Raw genomic sequence first — 20,433 nt, forward strand, 5'->3', positions numbered from 1 at the left:
TTAAAAATATATATATTTTTTATTAAATAATGAGTGGGCTAATTTGACGTTCAAGCCCATAATGTCGATTATTGACATTTTGAAAGCATATAGTTGACGGTGGATTATGTATATTGTTGCAACTTAACTTATTTAAATCAGCTGAGTAATTCGACTTCACTAACAATCACCTATGTCAGTTTTGTGTGTGTGCTTTGAGTATTGCTTTAATTGGTCTATTTAGTTCACTCTTCTAAGTGAAAGGAAGAAAATGGATTCGCTTCAATCATGAAAGACTACCCCGGAAACGGTATCTGTTCACCCTCAAACCTTTGTCTGTAAACACGCTTCCGGGAAAGAAAAAAAGGCTTTTGACGTGCGTGGGCATGCAGACATACATTGCAAACTCGCAAATCGTTGCCAGTAGCGGTCCACACATTTTAAAGTTTGTTCGCTGTATCTGATGTGTAACTTTTTCAGCCATGTCTAGTGCTGCAGTTTAAGAACAAGCACGGAAGTTTTTGTCCGCCGGGTCCCGGATGACACATTCGCTACATAGGCGTGGCAAGCAGGTACAGAAAGTACATTGCAAAATGCGGATAAGCTCAAAGTTGACATGACTTTAAACCATATATGGCTACAACAGGTATTGACTACTGACATTATACTGCCACCTAGTGGTTATGCGATGGTACTGCCAATAGTGCAATCTTGGGACAGAAGCAGTTTGTTGAATTTAGTACACGAGTCATGACACAGCTGTGGGAAATTGCTGATCCTTGGTAACTTAGAAGATGGTTTATTATTATTATTTGGTAGTTGGATCATTGTACTCAAGTGATTGCCTGGAGAAAGGGCTGAATCTACATTAAAAAATAAATACAAAGCCCAGCTCTTATTTGCATCAGGTTTCAAAAATTACAAAATTTACTTCATGGATTGTACTGTACTCATTTATTCCCCAGACATAAACCCATTCAACAAAGTGTGTATCACCCCCAAAAGCTTATTTCATGCCTGGTTACTAGTAAGAATAACTTCATCCTAAATAAAAACATACATTTAGGAGTCTGCACACATACCGTTAAAAAGACACTAGGTACACAACAAAGCATGCAGAGCCTTGCATTACTCAAGTGTAACAACAATTTTAAAGGGTTTTGTTGGACAGAATTAAAAAAAATATGAGACATACAAAGGGTACTGTGGACATTGAAAAGAGTCAAACAGCATTTGGTTAATACGCACTGCAGGTTTTATTACAAGCCTCAGTAACTACAGGGTAGAGGAAAGAACTGGGAGTCCCCAATTCACATTAACCTACAGTCAAAACCATTTTCTTCAAAAAGAAAAAAGGAAAAAAAAAACAAACAAAAAAACTGGTAAAAAACACTTTGGAGCATTTAAAAGAAGTTGGAACAATAAATTCAATCACATCAGAAGACAACCATGTGTAAAATACTCTGCACATCCTTAACAACCAGCCCTCTGTGCAGACAGGAAGGGACAAAAACTGGACAGGAGTCATTCCTTAGCTGGTGTCCATCTGAGAAAACAAAGGAAGAGTGAATTAGACAGGTGCCCAAACAAGGCCGGTTAATTTGCGACAGGTAGCACATTAACAGCTGAACATACTCTGGCATTGTAGGCGTCTAACTGGGCATCAAGTTCCTCTGCTGACAGCTGCTGTTTGCTGGTGCTGCCGCCACCGCGGCCGCCTCGGCCCTTTCCTCTGGGACCGCCTGCACCACGTCCTCCGCGTCCTCTCTGCATGCCCCCGAAGCCACCGCCACGACCTCTGTTCATGCCTCCACCGCCTCTGTTTAGACTGATAACAAAAATGTCCATCACATAGTGTCCGAAGATCGCAGGGTCGAGTTTCTTGGATTAAAAAAAAAACAAAACAAAAACACCAACAACAACTGCTGCACTTACCCCTGCATAGGTCGTCTCTGTGTGTCGATCTGTGATGTGACAAGCTGTATGTTCATAGGCCGCCCTACGGAGAAAGATTGATAACCATTAACCGACCATCAAAACATAACAATCACAAAATAAAAACAGCTGTATCCCTTCTCAGTCTGAGACATACCATCAAGCGGGATGCCATTGTACTGTTTCATGGCCTTGAGAGCATCTGCCCTCCTCTCAAAGTGGACATCTGCTGTTCCCAGGCTTCTTCCCGACCGGTCGTAATGAACTGCAGCCTTCTTCAGTGTCCCAAATTCGGCAAATAGTTCCTGAAAAGGAAAGCAAAACCATTAGCAACCATCTCTTAGCACTAACCTGTTAAGCACACCAGTAGAAGACAAACATGCGTTTCTTACTACAAACAAAAATAGGTGATATTAAAAACCCAAATACCTGAATGTCTGCATCTGAGACCCCAAAGTCGAGATTGGAGACGAGGAGCTTCCCTCCAGTTTCCACACCAGCTCCTCCGCCGCCTCCAGCAGCGCCATTGAAGCCGCTGAAGCCATTGTCGAACATGTCATGCTGCCACTTATCTGGAAGCTGTTTAGGCTGCAACAGATGAAAGAGAACGCACCTGCTGACTTCAGGATCCCCCTTGCCTCTGTCAATCACAGAGTCCACACGGCTGGGTGTTGGGGCAAGCAGGGGTTCCACTTCCAACAGGGCCAGGGTGCTCAGCTCCCCCAAGAGGGTCCCCAATGTTCCCTGCCCACCCCATCACTACAAGCAAGTGAATCAGTTCAGACAGAGGGACAATACACAGGACAAACAACTTAGCCATAATAGTAAGGGGTTGTGTTGTACATCACCTCTATATACAAACACTGTTTATTATATAGAAAAATATTTGGTCTAGTGGCATCTGCTGAGACTGTTTACATCAGAGACTATTAAGTCAAAACTGAGCAATGTTTTGTTGTTGTTACCCAAAAACCCACCCAAACCATCTATATATTACACCCTGAACAACTTGTACCAATATTGCCCATTGTTCTCTTGCCATCTGCGCCTCCACCAAAGGCTCTCCAGATATGATCCTCGGGTACACAGGGGGTCGCCATCTGAAGCAGCGTTGCCTCCAGCGTTGCACCATGTTGCCTGGCCCGCCCAAGAGTTCTTTACCCAAGCCACGAAACTGGCTTTCACGAAGGGGAATTGTCCATTTTGGAGTGGGGGTGGGGAAAACCGGAAAACCAAATAGAAAGTGGGCAGCTAACCCCTCTATGGGAGCGTGGATTATCTGAGCGTCCATTTTGAGACCACGCCATTTTGATTGGGGCTTTGTTGGGCTCGTCTAGATACTCATTCACACTTAAGGAGTGAAGATCTGCCTTATTTGAACACTATCAGAGGGGGTTGAAGTCCACTGATCCATCCTCAAGTAACAGCCACACTGCTTGACAAGCCACCAAACCGGCCTTGTTGTGAAACCCGCCAGCCACTCCCGAACAAAAGGCCGGCGCCAGGACGCTGCATCGGGGACATGGACAAAAAACTATGCTCCCAAAAGTGGTGGAAAAAAAACATTTTCAGGGTGAATTTTCTCGAAGTGGTTTCCTCTCAACATCAGTGTGAGACTTGGGGTGAAAAAGACCGCTACTGCCCGTGGTGGACTATCTCTAACTTAAGATGTTTGCTTCAAAATGGCGCCGCCAAAGGCCTTCGCGATCCAGCTTTAGTTAGCAGCCAAAGCGGCTAACACACTCGCTCTCTCCAGAAGGCCTCTTCTTGGAAAATGGTGTAAACACAAATGGGTTGTGCTGGGAGAGGGGACAAACTATGAACATAACTTCCATAATGCTTAACCGCAAATTATAGAGCTCTCCTCCGAGGGGAAACTCGGCGGTTAGCGTTTACTTTATGTGCTTGACTAGCAAGCTGGCTAGAAGGTTTAGCTCGCAAGCCTAGTGGAGAATAGAAGGATGTTACCCAGGCATTTTCAGGTTTGCCGAAGGTTTTTTCCTTTTTCTGCCCATTCCTCTAACTTTCTCATACCCTGCTGTAAGGCGTTGGTCTGCCTCTAGCGCGGCTCAGGTTCTGTCGGTTCCTCATGGGGCCGGACCCGCCGCCTCGGACTCCAAATCCTCCTCCGCCGCCGACTCCAAGACGCCCAGCGCCTCCACCTCTGCCGCCGCCGCCTGAGCCTCCGCGGCCTCGACCTCTTCCACCGCGGCCTCCCCCTCTCTGCTGCCTGTTCTGCTTGATAATGTCGTCTAGAGACATATCCATTTTATCGGTCATTATGCTGCCCCGGTAATGCTAAACTGTTTACAAAATATAAAAAAAATACACCCTAGACTCGATTGGTCCTTCTCCCTGCCCGACTTCAGCTCCACACACTCTGCACCGCCGAGAAAACACAATGAGCCAGTGGCCGACGTATATAGACGGACTGGCTCTGCACGTAATGCACGTAACGGCGACGTCATCACGCAATACGAGAGCCCAACTGTTACTGTTATGTAACAACAACATCTATTCGATTCGACCTGCATAACTGGATGGTATTAATAAATGACTCCTATTCATTGATTAAGTGTGACTTACCATATTCAAACAGTTTTAAGATAATTGGCACAATCAAAGTATTTCTAAGCAAATACAACGACTTTGACTACTTGTAGCCATTTGATTATTTATTTAATGGTTGAATAGAAAATATTTATGGCCAAGCAAAACAGCCAATTTGAACGTGTCAACTTCAGCTCTACGAACATTATGCCACAAGTTACTTTTTATTTAATTAATAACGAGTAATGAAATAATAAATCACAGATCTAATATTAGTATACTGGTACTGGTTCTTGCATAATCCTTTCTCCCAACTGTCTGGCTTTATGGGAAGTTTCCTTCTATGTGAAATTCAGGCAGAGTTTTACTTAGTTTCCTTCCTCCACACTGATTTCTTTCTAAACGAATGGCATTTTCTATTTTATTTCAAAAAACATTTAGCTATAATGTGATGCACCAACAATGATATTCCATCTGATAATATTTCTGTAGGATCGATACAAACAGATGTACTGTAAAAGTCCTTTATTCAACATTTTGCTTTAAGGTTTTGGGAAGGGGGGCAAGGGCTTACTTAGGGAGGTCTCTACTTTGTAAAGTCCATTTGAGGGCAGAGAAAATTTACAATAAAAATGTTGGCCGTCTACATTGCATTTGGCTGTCAAAACTTGCCCATAAACCATGTATCCAATGTGATTTCATTACTTCTACAGTTTATTGATCAAACTATCTTCCAAAACAAACTAAAAAAAAAAAAAAAAAAGTCAGCCCTTTCGCATTTTCCTCCAAAGTCATATAAGTAGCAGTAGTAAAGAAAACAGGGTTTGTATTTAAGACTGCAGTCTTTTGAGTCCTGTGGAGAGTTGTCAACAGTTTATACCTCAGCATCAGATGTCAGCAGATTTTGATGGAAGTTTGCATCAGTCCCATCCACAAACAATGTATATATGAGGATTTTGTGACTTGAAAAACATTAACCAAGAGAGGAGAGTTTCTTCTCCCTGAAATCCTGGTTCTTTTCTTCTTTGTCAGCTGTAGAGGATAAAGAAAGAGACGGGGTTGCTAGGGTCCAGAGTTTAGAAACAAGATTGGCATTATGTGCTAGACTGGCCAACAGGGCTGACTTTCTGGCTGACAGAGGGCTGATGGAGGAAAAGTTCTTGAGGATATTGGGTGGAAAAAAGCGACAGGACCATCATGAGAGAGACTAGGACTTTTTGGAGTCCTGTGTGTTGCGTTTCTTGAGGTCACTCAGGTCCACCGGTGTAAAAGCTGAAAGAGCAAACAGAAACAAATTGTTAACCGGCTTGTGCTCGATTCATTTAATATTTAATGAGATCTAAAAGCAAAACTCAATTTGCTACTGAGATACACCATAACTTACAATGTAGGTTAGGGTTTGGATTCTTCTCCACATACTCCTGTGGTCCACGGTCATTACGTTCACTGTTTTGTGTAGATCTGATGTCTCTGAGTACACACTGCCAAGCTGAGAAGGAGTAAAGACGACAATGCTATGTTACATTTAGAAAATGTTATACTAGGGAGTGAAAAGAGCTTGCACATAATATAATATAATATTATACTACCCTAGAGATTTGTTATTGATGACAGTGAGTTAAGGTGGGAAACACTCAATGTAAACGCAAGTCTTGTTTGTGTACTTGTGTACTACTCCAGACTTGCCGTACATTTATCACCCAGTAGCAGTGTTGAGAATCATCTTACACTCTTCACAGTCACCAGGCAAAAACACTGTCATGTTGTTGCTGTTCACAAACGGCATAAACATTATTTTCTTTTACTTTTTTTCAATGAGAAAACACAGTGTTTGATTTACTACTGTGTCAATCACAGAATTTATCTGGACATATTACTTTTTCTGTTATGGAACAATTGAAGAAAAAATAAAATAAAATAAAAAAGGAATGCAAAAAACTCAAACATAAGAGATCTAAACAGGTAAAGGTTAATTTTCACGTTAACAAAAGTCAGTAGTCTATTCTAAGATATGTGTTATGTTACTGACCATAAATAAAACAAAGCCCTTGTCATTCTAAAAGAAAATTCAACATGTCAGTGTTGGCATACTTACTATCATGTATAAAGCGCACATTTTCCTCATGTGCAGGGGTGAAGAGCTCCCCAGTGTTCGTAGGGGATCGGGGGCTTGAAGTCCGCTTGTAACTATTCACCATCCTGGGAGCAGATGAGCTTCATAAACATGAACAGCAAACAGCAAAATTAACAGCACAAACAGACATTCATTTAACTAGTATTGAATCAATATGTACTGTAAACTAGTCCTTATATAATACTTTTCTGTCTCTAAAGTCTGACGCACTACATACCTAATACTATATGGGATGAAACCATTATGAACACTGTTATCACTAGTCCGTTCGACTTGTAAATTAAGCACTTAAATGCAGTAACTTTTCTCAGACCTGGTCATTCTGTTTGCAGTCTGTACTCGCTCCTCGCTCCTCTATGGTGAGTGGATTGGAAGGATACAAAGGTTTGGAAGTCCTCGGCTCGTTTCTAATAACAAACATAAGTGACAACTTTAGCATTGCTACATTATCTGAGAAGACAGTTTCTAATATTGGTAGAATGTAAGTACATTTACTTTAATCTCAGATACTATTCTACTGTACAACTGTAAGATACTTGCTTTTTGCTTGAGTATTTTCCTTTCATGCAACTTCATACTCGACTGAATTCATCTGAAAGCTACAATTACTAGTTTTGTTAATTTTTAGTGTAAAATGCACTAGTAAATTATGATGGAAATGAAACTACAGAAAAAATATACAGAAAACTAGTCTATAACTATTTTGGTAATTGATATTTCTTAAGTAAAATTAGTAAACAAAGGCAAATATTTTCTTTCTTTCAGACTCTCAAATGAGCTGTTTTTTTTCTTTGGCATGTAACACCATTAACTAAATATCTATTTGGATTTTAAAAAATTGCTTAAAAAAACGAATCATATGCAAACATGATAAGATGTTACTTTTGCCTGTGCAAAGTTGAAATAAGCTTTTAGCCTCCATGAAAAATAGGTCTGCACATTAAACAATAATGAACCATTAGTTGCAGATGTAGTAGCATAGCAGTCACGGAGTTCTTTGTTCTGAAAAGTATACACTTTTAAATACATTTTGTTGATTAAGCTTACACATATAATATCAATGTACCTTCAAACCAGGATGGAGCATTTCTACCCCGTAGCTCCCCACTGCTGTCTTTACATACGTAGTAATACAACTACGAAACGATCAGAGATGGCACGTTATAAGCTCAACACAACTGGTTAGCCCACAGAGGACTTGTTACCTACCGGTATTTACAATACAACTCAAGTACTATCAGGGTTTTGAAGCATCTCGTTATATTAATAACAATACAAGAGGTTTCATCTGGTCGTTGCAAACGTTGGCTAATTTCTCAACAGCCATGCGCCGTAGAAAATGAACAAATATCGACGATAGGTAACCCAGAGGCTTTTGTTTACGTTTTGACTTGGGTCGTTTCAGTAGTGTTAGCACCAGGCTACAGAGCCAAACCCAAGATGTTAGCCACTGGACAAGCTATTACCAACAACAGCGTGTATCGCCTCTAAAGTCGTTTCTGGTTGTTGGGATGTGTGTGTCTCCCACAGCTTTACCATGACTGACAGGCTAACTATGGATTTGCTGACACAATAGTTTTAGCTCACTTTAGCCAGCTAGCTGGTGCTTTACATTGTCTTGCCCGTAACGTTAGCTTGAAACAGCTAATATTTCTCCAGCTTTACCGGTGCAAAATATTCCCTAGAAAGACGCTTAATCCAGTGTGGGTATTTCCAAGTCACCCAGTACAGGACAAAATGTTAAAAAATATTCCACCAACCTCTTTTATAATCTTTCCTTTCGATTTCTTTATTCAGAGACTGTGTACGACGTTAGACCTGGCTAAAACGTTGCCAATGCCAACCAATCATTTCCGGGAAAGGACACGGAAGTGAAAGAGCTCGCACATATGATATAATATAAAATAATGTAAAATAATATAACATAACATAACATAACATAATGTAATATAACATAATATAATATAATATAATGTAATATAATATAATATAATATAATATAATATAATATAATATAATATAATATTATATTATATTATATTTATACAACTAACATTTACCTTTAAACCAATATTAATATAAAGTTAATATTAGTATTATGTATGGTTTATATTGATATAATTAATATAACATAACAAATAACCTAATACGATCACTTGTAATATCATAAACAAACGCAATACTAACATTCATATAACAGTGCAGAACTGTGGCCAACTGAACAAAATAAGGAAAGAGTAGGCTAGCTATTTATACACTGGATTCATGTAGCCCCCCCCTCATCATGTTTTTGTATTTCAATTTTTGCATTTGTCAAGATTTCGGGTTCTTTATTTTATTTTGATGTGGGCTACTGCTGTCCCAATTTCAAAGCAGCAGCCAAACCTCTGTGTGTATCCTAGGTCCTTTTGAAGGACTGTTGTTTACACAAAAATGAGAGTGGTTGAAAAATTACAACCTGAAGAGATGGTCGTGAAAATACCAGTGTGTGTGATGTCTCTAGTACTTGTGATGCACATTCATTTTTCTTAAAACAGACTATACACTTGCAAGTCATTCATATTTATAAAATGTTTCTTTATTTATGAAAATGTACAAAAATAATTGAACAGAAATGTATAAGACTTTCATCACTGATATTCATATTTAAACTACTGAAAACAACAGCAATGCACTAGGGAGGAAACACTGCAACGTTAGAAGTGCTTGTACAGCATAAATGTTAATTCTTTTGTAATTTTTTTTTACTGCTGACTTATCAACAAAGTATCAGTTATTAGTTTGAATGATCCCCTTTCTGCCCAGCAGTGAGGATGCGTAACTCTTTTTATAAGACACAAATGTCTAGGCCCAGATTCTGTGTTGTAAATTCAATATCATGAATGAAAATAGGCTGGAAAAATACAGGCTTTGGATTGCAACCAGTTACTAAACTGCTTAACATTAGCACAACTGATACAGTGCCTAAACTTGTGAGGAAGGAAATGAATGTCATTTTGTGCTGAAAGGTCCATACATGACAAGTAAAGATGACACATTGTGGACATTGTGGTGGATCTGTGCATGAAGACAGATTAGGCCAACATTCATAGCATGAACACAGACAGTATGTAAAATGCACAAATACAGAAAATTAACCAAAATAAAATGAAAATTTACCAGAAAGCACCAGAAAATTAAATACAGCTTATTTGATCATTGCTTCAAGGCAAAAAATAAAGATTTAAAATAGTAATAATAATGATATAATGATCTTGCAATTCTTCCGAAAATGTTGAAAGCAACAGACTCAATCTTGCTTTACAAGATCAGTCACTGTGGCTATGTTCTTTCACCCTGTTTGTTTGGTACGGCATACTGTTATAAATATGTATATTTAAATATTTTCGATCAGGCTTCTCATCTTTCTTTCTTCTTCTGTTGATGTTGTGCCATGGGTCCATTTGGTGTCCAGTTACACACAGCCGGTTTCAAACAGTTTGGCGAGCTCTTTGCAGTCTGGGTCGATGAGGTCTGCAGGCTTCTCTCCGTTCTCATTCTCTGCCTCGGTGCTGGCTCCCATCGCCAGCAGATAGCTGAGTGGAGAACAGAGTATTGTTAGAAAGCTGATATCATTTCATTTATCATGTGTGTAAATGATTTTTCTTGTAGCTGTGGTTTTTTATTTGTCAGTTTGTAGTTTTGGATACATTTTGACTAGTGAGGTTGTGGGCTCTTCTCTGATAGAAGATATTCTCATTCTGAGCCTCACATTAGCATGATTTCAAATGACTCTGATTATTCTACAGAAGCTATTAGATCATTCACTGGAAATAATTGTATTTGCGTTTCAGAAACCAGTAAATGTAGATGCGTAAGGAGAAAAAGTCATATGATACCTGGCGATATCTGGGTAGCCATCACTGCAGGCCATGTGTAGTGGGGTCCAGCCATCCTCATCCCTCTGATGAACATCAGCGCCATATTTCACCAGCAGCTTCACCACCTCCAGGTTTCCCGTTAGCACGGCCTCATGTAGTGCTGCCATGCCTGCACACAAGAGTAAAATGAGTCCTGTGCACAGCCATGCTGTGAGGTCACTGTTCAATACCAAAAGGTGTCATGCACAACCTGGTATAGTGGGTTTTTGTGGTTTGAATGCCTGTATGATACTATTGCTGAACAGCGGGTAAAGTAGAAACTGGGATGTCAACTAACCTGAGTGGAAGATTGTATCCACGCGGACTTTCCTCGCTCTCATGAACCGACCAATTTGCTCCATATCTCCTCGTCTAACAATATCCTGGAAGATGATGTCATTGGGGAAGTGCACAGCTCTCTTTGCCGGTGTGACCGGTAGTACAGGTGCAGGTTTCTCCTGTGCTTCTGTGCGATGTGTTGCACTGTACCTTGACCCTTTGCTGTATGAAGGGATATATGTTGACGCAGCTTTGTAAGAGGATGTATAATGTGACGGAGTGTAATGGGTTGTGCTGTACTGTGTCGGAGTGTACTTCTTTGCAGAGCTATATGAGGACGTGTACTGAGTTGGTGTGTAATGTGAGGGTGTGTAATAGGTAGGTGTGTGATATGTCGGTGTGTACTGTGAACTGCGTGTGTACGTTGACACGGGTACATGGTAGTTGTACTTCATCACTGCAGTGGTTGTGCCTCTGCCTCCCCCTCTGATGTCAGCCCAGGAGGAGGGGAATGAGAAGTCCAAGAGAATGCACCAATCCAATAAAAGAGCAGTATCCTTTGCTGTATGTCCTTTTTGTCCTCTCCCCGCTTGTCTCTTATCCTTTTAGTTTCCAGCTGGAGTAGCCCCTGCTGTTACTCACTTTGCATAATGCAAGCACTTTTCAGATCCTTTGCTTCACTTCACTATGTCCCAGTCTCCTTCTTTTATCTTGTGTTGTCCTCTTTTTCACGCCTGCTGTGAATCTCTCCCATCTGCATTTGAAAAAGGTTTGTTTCACAGTATGTTAGCTGTTGCACACAACCGACGTCTGGTAGGACCCGCTGGAGAGGACCCCTATATACCTTCTGTCAGGCTATTTTGGGGCCTAATATCCAGTGACTTCAGCTTAGAAATGAGTGGCCTTTGTCCAACTCCTCCCACTGTACGGTCACATGTTCACTGACACTGCACCCACCCCTAGATCATAAAAAATGTTGACAACCAAAATGTTCTCTTTGACTCTCGCTTGAGACATCTTCCAGCAAAAACACAAAACAACTATGACTTAAGCTAAACATTGCCAAAACAAAGAGACTATAACTTAAATTCATGTTGGTAGGAGTCTCGGAGTCCAATCCCCAGTTGTGGCCCATCATGAGTGTGTCAGTAGTCTGAAAAAATCATGTTGTTGTAGTTATATGACAGCATTCAAGGACAAATAAACAATATAAAAGAGGAACAAGCACATGATTTGAAGTTGGTGTGTGGGTTGTTGATTTGTCTTCTTACATAATAACTGACTGGTACAATATGATCTTGGTTGTATCGTTTAGATTTTTGGAACCCTTCATGCGTACGTAGGAGATTTAATGTCATGTTTCACAATTTGCAGCGAGTGTTTTGGCTGCTGACGTCCATGCCCCTTCCTGTGTTCCCCCTTGACCTGCAGGTTCGTCATGTGACACTTCAAACCTGCCCTTTGCATCATAACCGGATACACTAATAAAATGCTCCCTCCGAGGTGATCTGTGGGAGTGCAGTCACGACCACCAGCCAGCAAATGTAACCTCTCCCCTCAAATGCCAGTGAAAAGTCACATGGTTACCAGAAAGGCAGCTATTTACAACACTGAGATTTTGCCATGCAATGAAACACATATAGAGCAACAATAACACCCTAAATCATCTGAAAGAAATGCCACATTGATATTGACGACTATAGGCTAAGACATAAAAATTACATCTAAGATGCTGAATAACACAGATTTTGACCACTGTGTCACATGCAGTGCGTGTGAATGGTGCTGTAACATCTACAGAGGCACCAGCTGTCCCCGCACAGACGTCTAAGATAGGCAGAGCTGGTTATAACTGGTTCATGAAACATTTGGAAGAGAACTTGGGCATCTAACAGATGTTGCCAATGGAGCAGAAGAAATAGCATGGCGTAGGTTTTTTGTTTCTCAACACTACTCCAACTACTTCAGCGTGACCTTCCTCCAGACCTTGATCTCCTCTGATGTAATGTGAAACTATTCTGAGACGTTGTTGCATATTCCACCTACTTTATTATTCAGTAAACATTTCTGATAGTCAGTCTACTTTGCTTTGAAGGCTCCTGCCCACCCATCTTCACCTTCATAACAAGGCTGTATTTCAAAGAATGAAAATGCAAACACCTAGAGCAAATTTTGCTTCACTTCTGAAAAGACAAATGATTTATACAGCAACAGTTTGTTTCAAGCTGTTTTACACCATCCCTCCAGTTCTCTGTGTTTTTTAATTAGACGAGGGAGATGATGAGATTCGTGTTATTCCAGCAGCAAATGATCAATGATTTTCCTTTCTGTTAAGAACTCTAAATACCTCTGTGAATTGTTATTCATCACCTCTCTGCACCACTGGTCTCTAAACAGGGGGAACAGGGGAAATAGGCTTATAGAGTTATGTCTGGGTAAATTGAAGCGAGAGTATTTGAATGTTCACAGCTTGAGGAAGAGACTTTTAAAAGCAGCTATCAGGTTTCACAGCCTCTTATATGGTATTGTGGGGGTGCAGGGGCGTCCCTGAGCAATGGTGATACTCCTTCCAGCTTCCCCCTCTCCTCTCCACAGGAGCCACCTCCTCACCAGAAGAACCAAGACCTCAGCTTGTGGAAAATGTTTGTTTGTTACAGCCCGGCGTTAGGCCCACTCTTGGACACATGCCAGAGTGGGGTCTCTCACGCTATACATAGTCTCGGGCTACCCTCCCCTTACCTTCCTGCCCTTTAGGGTGCATGTTATCCCTTACGAAAGAAAAATATATTGCAATATATTAGAAAATATCATGTGATATATTAGGCAATATATTCCCATATATGGGATTTAATTTTTATATTTTCCAATATATTGCAATATATGCATGGATCATATATGTGTATATATTGAGAAATATATTGAAATAAAGACCAAAAAGGCACTATATTTTTAAATATTTTATATATTTATATATATATGCATGGATCATATGTGTATATATTGAAAAATATATTGAAATCAAGGCCAAAAAGGCACTATATTTTTTTAATGTTTTATATATTTTCATATATATGCATGGATCATATATGTGTATATATTGAAAAATATATTGAGATCAAGGCCAAAAAGGCACTATATTTTTTAAATGTTTATATTTTATACAACATACACACACACACACACATAAAACATTTAAAAAATATAGTATATAGTATAGTATATGTGTATATTTATAACCCCCCCCCCCCTGTAACAAGTTAAGTAATTTATCTAACATCACAATCAGAGCGATAGATATAACAGAGTGGCGACAGCCTTTGATGTCGCCGCCAGCGCGGTCACGTGGTTCATGTAGCTCCCAATAGTTCCAAACGAGGCTGCCGCTGTCATGTTCTGCTATGGGACAGACAGCACTGAGCTTGCTTTTGGACGGTAAATATTAAAAAATAAACCGTACAAAGGTATATTTACAACTGTTACTGAATTACTGTATGTACATCAATGTCAGTTTTCAAACAAAAGGCAAAATCTTCTTGCTTCAAGGTTTTATTTGTCACTCTAAAGTGAAGATTAGCCTGCCCTACAGTAAAAATGGCATAAGAAGAGGAGTAAAGCAATATATTAAGCGGGAATATATATATTTAAGCATAAAAGATGTTCAATGAAACCCACACAGTTTGAAACAACGTTCAAAACACACACAGCCAGTATCACAACTAAATATAAAGCCCGCTAGCTTAATGCTAACGTATAATGCAAAACCTCATAGACGGGCTAACAGAAATTAGCATCGATATCGCCATTTTGCGGCAACCGAGCCACAGCAGTAAAGCTGCCAAAACCTGGCTTTAGCGCTGTCAACACGTCACAGTTTTAATATTTTGTTCATGCAAGAAAGTCACCGTTTAATCCGGAGTCTGTGGTCAGTTCATAACGTTTGTTAGGAACTTGCACCGATGTTTGTTCTGGGAGAAGTGCAGAGTCTGTGTGAGCCCCGACCGGGGACCAGGGGCAGCGGCTGTCACAGCAGCAGCAGCCGCTCTACTGAGCTGATCTGCCGGGGCCGACCGTCCGTCCTCCCGTCGGAGAAAACGAGCCAAGTAACGTATCCGCATGCTTTTAGAGGTTTACCGCTGGCTGGTTAAATTATTTTGAAGAGATTAATGTTGGTCTCATTGATGAAATTTAACAACTGTGGCAGTGGCATTAGTTTGTTTGAATGAAAAGTGAGCAGGGCTGCTTCTGGGCTACGGACTGAAATCACCACAGTTACGTAAATAAATAAATGTTTTTCAATGAACCGATCAGTCTAATAATTTTTATTTTGTTAAGTCAACATGGTTACTGTACTTGGGAAAGATTATTACCACTTTATAACTTAAAATGGGTCGGTATTTCGTCAACGTAGCTCAGTAGTTTCTTGCTGTGCAGCCATAGAAACAGACGTGGTCCAGCGCCGCGGGAGGAATGTTTGGAACTATTGAGGGCTCCATAACCCGGAAGTCGGCCCGCCATTTTTTACAACGGAGTCCTATGGGAGTGTCGCCACTCTGTTATATCTATCGCTCTGATCACAATTAGTCCGAAGCTGAAGGTAAAAATTCAATTAAAGTAAATATCCTGCATAGTTCTCCTCCTCTGTGTCCTCTGATCAGAGCGGTGACCCTAGCAACGGTGTGTTTTACTTAGCAATGGTCTGTGAACCGATTGCAGGTCAGGAATTATTTTTTTTATTAGATATAAAAATAAAAAATAAAATGTTACCACAATGAAACAAAATCCATTGGCTGTCTCATCGTGAGCATTTGAACATGATTGGTTGATCTGACTGACATAATGGCTCTTGGCCAATGACAGCTGTGCGCGCCTTTCCGGCGCCAAATTTGAAAATAACCGTTACTGCTGCTGTGAAACGGGAACCGCCGCGACGCACTTCAGTCGTTCAAGAATGACCAGTCATGTGGATTATTTTTACGATACGGATAAATGGACAAACAGTCGGCTGGAACCTGGTCCTAGCGAGAGCTTGAGTGAATTTAAATCCTGCAAAAAATACCAGGTAAGATATTTCTCTGTTATTATTGTGGCGTTGTTGGTGTCAGGGATTCAAACGAGGCAGGCTCTGGTGAGAGGGAGGGGGGCTGTGTAACGTTAACGGATGTGAAGTCCTGGACATGTCTCGACATGTCACCACGGAGGGTTTTTTTTTTCTTATTCTCCTTGTTCTAACCAACGGTGAGGAGGATGTTTCAGCCGGTACATGGCTTCATTAACGTGTTACAGAGAAAAGGGTTAGAAAGAAAAGAGAGAAAAGCTAATCGCCATTAGCACATGAGCTATCCGGCTTTCAACCCCGTAGTAGCATTCTAGCGAGCGGCTAACTGGTAGCGTTAGCGGCTAACTGGTAGCATTAGCCACCGGTGTAGGCACCAAATGTGGAGGCTCCGGGCTGCCAAAACCGCCCTGACTAATCTGATGTTTGTTAAATCTACAAAACGAATTAACGTTACCGAACAAACACCACCACTTCTGTGTGCACGCCTCTGCAACTAGTCATGGCTATCGTAGCCGTTAGCTTAGCTGCTGCTGACAGCTAACAGCAGCAGCTAAGCTAACACCAGGACGTCAGCTGTTAAAACCCTCCCGTTGTCGGACACAACATGAAACTACTCCAGTTAGCTCAGTCATGTTGTAACAAAGATATCTGCTGGAAAAAATATTTTTTTCATGGGCTGTTTATTGAGTTATTTAAGACACTGTTTTGAACACTGTGTAAACATAAGTGAAAGTTCCTTTAGAACAGTGGTTCCCAAACGGGGGGGGGGGTGGGGGGGGGGGGGCGGTAAACCAGCCTCGGAATGTGTTTTATTTTGAAAATTAACCGGATTCTTCCGCTGTTTCTTTGTGCGACTTCCTGCCCGGCTTGACAGGCTCGCTCGCGGCTCGCGCGCCGCGCCGCTGCTGCTGTGAACCGGAGCGACGTGGCTCCGGTGTGACACAGTCGTTAACATCAAAGGGCTCCGCTTCTCGCTGCTTCGCGGCTACTCGCGGCGCGCGCGCGCGTGTGTGTGTGAGAACCACTGCTTTAGAAAACGCACTCTGCTGCAGAAGAAAACAACATGAACTCTGCTAGTAACAGAAACTACTGGAGATGAGACACTACACTGACTGTGGCCTCTTAGCATGGTTACTAATACTCACTCCTGTTAATAAAAGTAAAGTATCACTGATATTAGTGTATACTCGGTTGATGAAGTATTAGTCATCCAGCTGAAAATGATATAGCCTGCAAATAAGCCATCATTAGTGAATCCAGTTTATACACACAGGTGTAATAAGTTCAATTCACCCTTCATAGGTTGGACAAAATAATAGAAACTTTAAAGTCAAAGATATGTGGCAGTAATTTTCATTAGGATATTAGTTCTAAATATAGTGTTATTTGAGTAATAATAATCAGGATCAGCCGCAAAATAAAAAAAAAAAAAATCATTCTATCCTTACTGTAATACTGTGACACAGCTAAAGATATTTTTGTCCTTGATTAATTAATGTTTTACTCTGTTTCTAATTGACTGAATACTCTTTGTTATGTCAATCTGTATTTTACACAGCCAAGGACCCACAGCAGTGCTCTACCCATGAGATCATCGTGCTGGAGAACCCGAAGTGACAATAGAGCAAAAGATGATGGGGTACAGACTTCAACATGCAAACAGGTAGGCAAACAGACCAAGAATTATGGCAAATGCATTTTGCTTCTTAAATTTTTTCATTAAACCTAGTTCAGATTAATTTCAGTTCAAGTTTTTAAAGTGATAGTTCACCCAAAATTGAAATTGCACTCATTATCTACTCACCCTCATGTCGACTAAGGGCTAATTTTTCGAGCTTCTCGAAGCTCTTCTTCCCGGTTCGTCATATTTGGACGAACCAGGGTCTGTTCTCTTCCCAGTTCGTCCAAATATGACGAACCGGGAAGGGGAGCTTTGAGAAGCTTCCGCTACAAAACAAGCTTGAAAAATTGACTTATTCAATTTTTTCCGGGACAATTTCGCATTTCGGGGCTTCAATACAAGACGGACATTACATACGAGCAGCATGGAGGTATTTGGATGTTTTTTGGTGTGTCTTTTTGTTACGAAGACAGTTGGTATCCATTTGCAACCGTTATATGGACATGCACTGCTACGCCGAGACCCCCTGTAACTCAGAGAAGCCACGGAGGACTCTGAAACTTCTCCCAGCCCTTAGTCCACATGAGGGGGAGGAGATAATGAGTGAAATTTCAATCTTGGGTGAACTATCGCTTTAAATGTATAGCACCATCCCATACAGAAGTAATTGAAATTTCAACAGGACTGATGCTGGCTAGCCTCGCATCACCAGGCTCTTCAGACAAGCGAAGATAAAATAACAGGGTACCCGCGGGGTCTTAAAAACTTGAAAAAGTCTTAAATTTGATAACTATAAATTAAGGCCTTGAAAAGGTCTTAAATTTAGTTTACAAGTCTTAAATTTCATTCTCAAAGGTCTAGGGGTGTAACGGTACATGTATTTGTATTGAACCGATTCGGTACGGGGCGTTCGGTTCAGCACAGCGCTGTGAACAAGTGAGTTTCGGTACAGAAGTTGTGTGTGTTTACAGTCCGCCTGCAGCTACACGTGCAGCCCGTTTACGTCGTGGCTATCGCTAATGCTACTGCTAATGCTACCGCTAGCGAGAAAACAGAGGCTTGAAGACCCTCCTGCTTTTGGGAGGAATGGAGGTGGAGGTGGAGGTGGGGGGGCTGTGGCTCCTATCTCCTCTCTGTCTGTCTGCCTGTCCGTCTGTCTGTCTGTCTGTCTCTCTCTCTCTCTGTGTCTGTGTTGCGCACAAGCTCCAGTACATGTGGATCTGCTGCAGATGCGCCCAGAGCAGGCGCACGTCGCTGCTGTGTTGACACTACGCACTGTGCCTCGTGATGACCCGCGTTATTCATTCATTTATTTATTTATTTGCGGCCGAACGGTTGCATCGTCAGGCGGCCGAACGGTTGCATCGTCAGGCAGCCGTTGTGGCATTTGCCCACATTGCCCTATGGTCAGTCCGTCACTGGCTCGAACTGTTAGTGCTGCACTTTACATGTAAGAAAAAAAAAAAAAAATCATTGTAAGGCTGTATGTTTTGTTATTTTGAGAATAATTTATTGAACTTATTAGGCAGCACTTTACAACAGTAGCCTTTTATATTTTTTTCATATTTTGTATAATGGCTTGGTTTAGTTTAATAAGTTTATTTGTATCAGGGACAGAATGTACCTACAACATAGCATTAGTAGGTGAGTAAAATAATTACATTTGACTAAAACATGTAAATTTGGTTTAGAAAAATTCCTAATAAACAACAAGCAAATTTATGTTTTGCATTTTGTTCTCTTACCGAAAATGAACCGAACCGAGACCTCAAAACCGAGGTGCGTACCGAACCGTGATTTATGTGTATCGTTACACCCCTACAAAGGTCTTATTTTTTATCTATCTGCATGATACATCGCAACAACATAACTGTATCTACTTGCAAAAAATCATGGAATGCTGCGTTGGCAAACGTAAAATGACTGTTGCGAGGTTGGTCTTAAATTTCATTAGATGTGGTCTTAAAAAGGTCTTAAAAAGTCTTAAATTTGAGTTGCAAAATTCTGGGGGTACCCTGAATAAACATTAACTTGTAATACAATAAAAGCAAAATGTCAATTTAATGGCTCGGGGACTTTCTTGTAAATTATATTCCTTAAATTAAAGAGTTTTACCGCATTTTATTAGCTTGGTGCTTTTATTTTGAAGGAAAGGTCTGTCTCTCTCGCCCTGGATCCGTTTCCTACCAAAACAGCGGGTCAACGGCCCCAGACTAGATGCTGGCTGACTGAGTGATAGAGTTGAGGGAAATCATTGACTATACAGCTGAATACCGACTGAATACTAACATTAAACTAGTGGTCTATTATCTTGTTTTTACTGGTGTGGAGTCTGGACTCCAGTAGGGATAGGCATTTCAAGCAAAAGTATTTGATAATCGCGGAGTACTAATCGATTGACTCTTTGACACCCCCCTCCAAACCCCCTGTGAATGATCTGATGTTTGATGTTAGGTTGAACATTAGAATGAAGCAAAGGACGTCAGAGCATTTTATACAGATAATTTAAATAATATTTAAAAAATCTCTTTTTTTTTCTCTCTTTTTCCCTAGATGCACCAAGGAGCCAGCTGATTACTACCAATTGGAGGGTGGACATCTCTTCATCTGCTACATACATACATCTGCTTTATCTGCTACATCAATTTTCTTTTGGCTATTTATTTCTTTTCCACAGTTCCAAAAGTATATGTATTGTCTGTTCAATGGCATTCTTTAAAAATGTTGCACTGTTCAGAAATGTAGAGTCAGTCACATTTCCTTTGTCTGACCATATGCCAGGCCTGTTGGCAGGGTTCTTACGGATCCTTAAAAAGTCTTAAAAGGCATTGAATTCATTAATCTAAAAACAAGGCCTTAATTGGCATTAAAATGTCTTAAATCAATTTTTCAAAAGTCTTAAAAATGTTAACACTTGGTAAGTGGTATTTTATGGTGGCCGTCAACGCTAAATTTCTCACAGCCACCAGATTCCGAGTCA

At 40.8% G+C, this 20,433-nt stretch overlaps 3 protein-coding genes and 1 long non-coding RNA gene across 6 annotated transcripts; 1 reads left to right on the plus strand and 3 right to left on the minus strand.

Moving 5' to 3' along the window:
• Positions 1-1,211: 1,211 nt before the first annotated feature.
• On the minus strand, positions 1,212-4,314 carry alyref (Aly/REF export factor). Of its 2 annotated transcripts, none has more exons than XM_085784618.1 (6): positions 3,949-4,314; positions 2,344-2,502; positions 2,072-2,219; positions 1,915-1,978; positions 1,615-1,807; positions 1,212-1,525 (listed from the first exon to the last, which is right to left on the minus strand). In XM_085784618.1, the coding sequence occupies exons 1-6, from the start codon at positions 4,192-4,194 to the stop codon at positions 1,511-1,513; spliced, it is 825 nt and encodes a 274-aa protein (XP_085640744.1). In that variant the 5' UTR covers positions 4,195-4,314; the 3' UTR covers positions 1,212-1,510. The 2 variants fall into 2 exon arrangements, with proteins under 2 accessions (XP_085640744.1, XP_085640745.1); XM_085784619.1 differs by having other exon boundaries at positions 2,930-4,314.
• Positions 4,315-4,974: 660 nt separating this feature from the next.
• On the minus strand, positions 4,975-7,000 carry mcrip1 (MAPK regulated corepressor interacting protein 1). 2 transcript variants are annotated; one of them, XM_085784623.1, is made up of 4 exons: positions 6,912-7,000; positions 6,560-6,663; positions 5,849-5,953; positions 4,975-5,736 (listed from the first exon to the last, which is right to left on the minus strand). In XM_085784623.1, the coding sequence occupies exons 1-4, from the start codon at positions 6,917-6,919 to the stop codon at positions 5,672-5,674; spliced, it is 282 nt and encodes a 93-aa protein (XP_085640749.1). In that variant the 5' UTR covers positions 6,920-7,000; the 3' UTR covers positions 4,975-5,671. The 2 variants fall into 2 exon arrangements, with proteins under 2 accessions (XP_085640749.1, XP_085640747.1); XM_085784621.1 differs by having other exon boundaries at positions 6,560-6,678.
• A 2,154-nt stretch (positions 7,001-9,154) lies between these two features.
• ppp1r27a (protein phosphatase 1, regulatory subunit 27a) lies at positions 9,155-11,588 on the minus strand. The gene is made up of 3 exons (XM_085784620.1): positions 10,796-11,588; positions 10,477-10,627; positions 9,155-10,173 (listed from the first exon to the last, which is right to left on the minus strand). Exons 1-3 carry the CDS (start codon positions 11,229-11,231, stop codon positions 10,053-10,055), a joined length of 708 nt encoding a protein of 235 aa, XP_085640746.1. The 5' UTR covers positions 11,232-11,588; the 3' UTR covers positions 9,155-10,052.
• Positions 11,589-15,982: 4,394 nt separating this feature from the next.
• Positions 15,983-20,433, plus strand: LOC146983176 (uncharacterized). The gene is made up of 3 exons (XR_015036353.1): positions 15,983-16,011; positions 17,391-17,495; positions 20,007-20,433. It is a non-coding gene; the product is annotated as an uncharacterized LOC146983176 (long non-coding RNA).

Source organism: Trachurus japonicus, chromosome 8, assembly GCF_045865225.1.
Source record: "Trachurus japonicus isolate A0001 chromosome 8, Traja_1.0".
Lineage (NCBI taxonomy): Eukaryota > Metazoa > Chordata > Actinopteri > Carangiformes > Carangidae > Trachurus > Trachurus japonicus.

Bases quoted from the DNA above. Each gene is read 5' to 3' on its own strand.
- alyref (XM_085784619.1), bottom strand. From the start codon at position 3,205: ATGGACGCTCAGATAATCCACGCTCCCATAGAGGGGTTAGCTGCCCAC. The intron at 1,979-2,071 runs GTATGTCTCAGA...CTTTCTCCGTAG, and splicing joins CAATGGCATCCCGCTTGATG to GGCGGCCTATGAACATACAG. The intron at 1,808-1,914 runs GTAAGTGCAGCA...TTTTGTTATCAG, and splicing joins CAGAGACGACCTATGCAGGG to TCTAAACAGAGGCGGTGGAG.
- mcrip1 (XM_085784621.1), bottom strand. The intron at 5,954-6,559 runs GTAAGTATGCCA...ACTCCTTCTCAG, and splicing joins TGTGCGCTTTATACATGATA to CTTGGCAGTGTGTACTCAGA. The intron at 5,737-5,848 runs GTAAGTTATGGT...TTGCTCTTTCAG, and splicing joins TCCAAACCCTAACCTACATT to CTTTTACACCGGTGGACCTG.
- ppp1r27a (XM_085784620.1), bottom strand. From the start codon at position 11,231: ATGAAGTACAACTACCATGTACCCGTGTCAACGTACACACGCAGTTCA. The intron at 10,628-10,795 runs GTTAGTTGACAT...TCTTGTGTGCAG, and splicing joins GGATACAATCTTCCACTCAG to GCATGGCAGCACTACATGAG. The intron at 10,174-10,476 runs GTATCATATGAC...TTCTCCACTCAG, and splicing joins GGCTACCCAGATATCGCCAG to CTATCTGCTGGCGATGGGAG.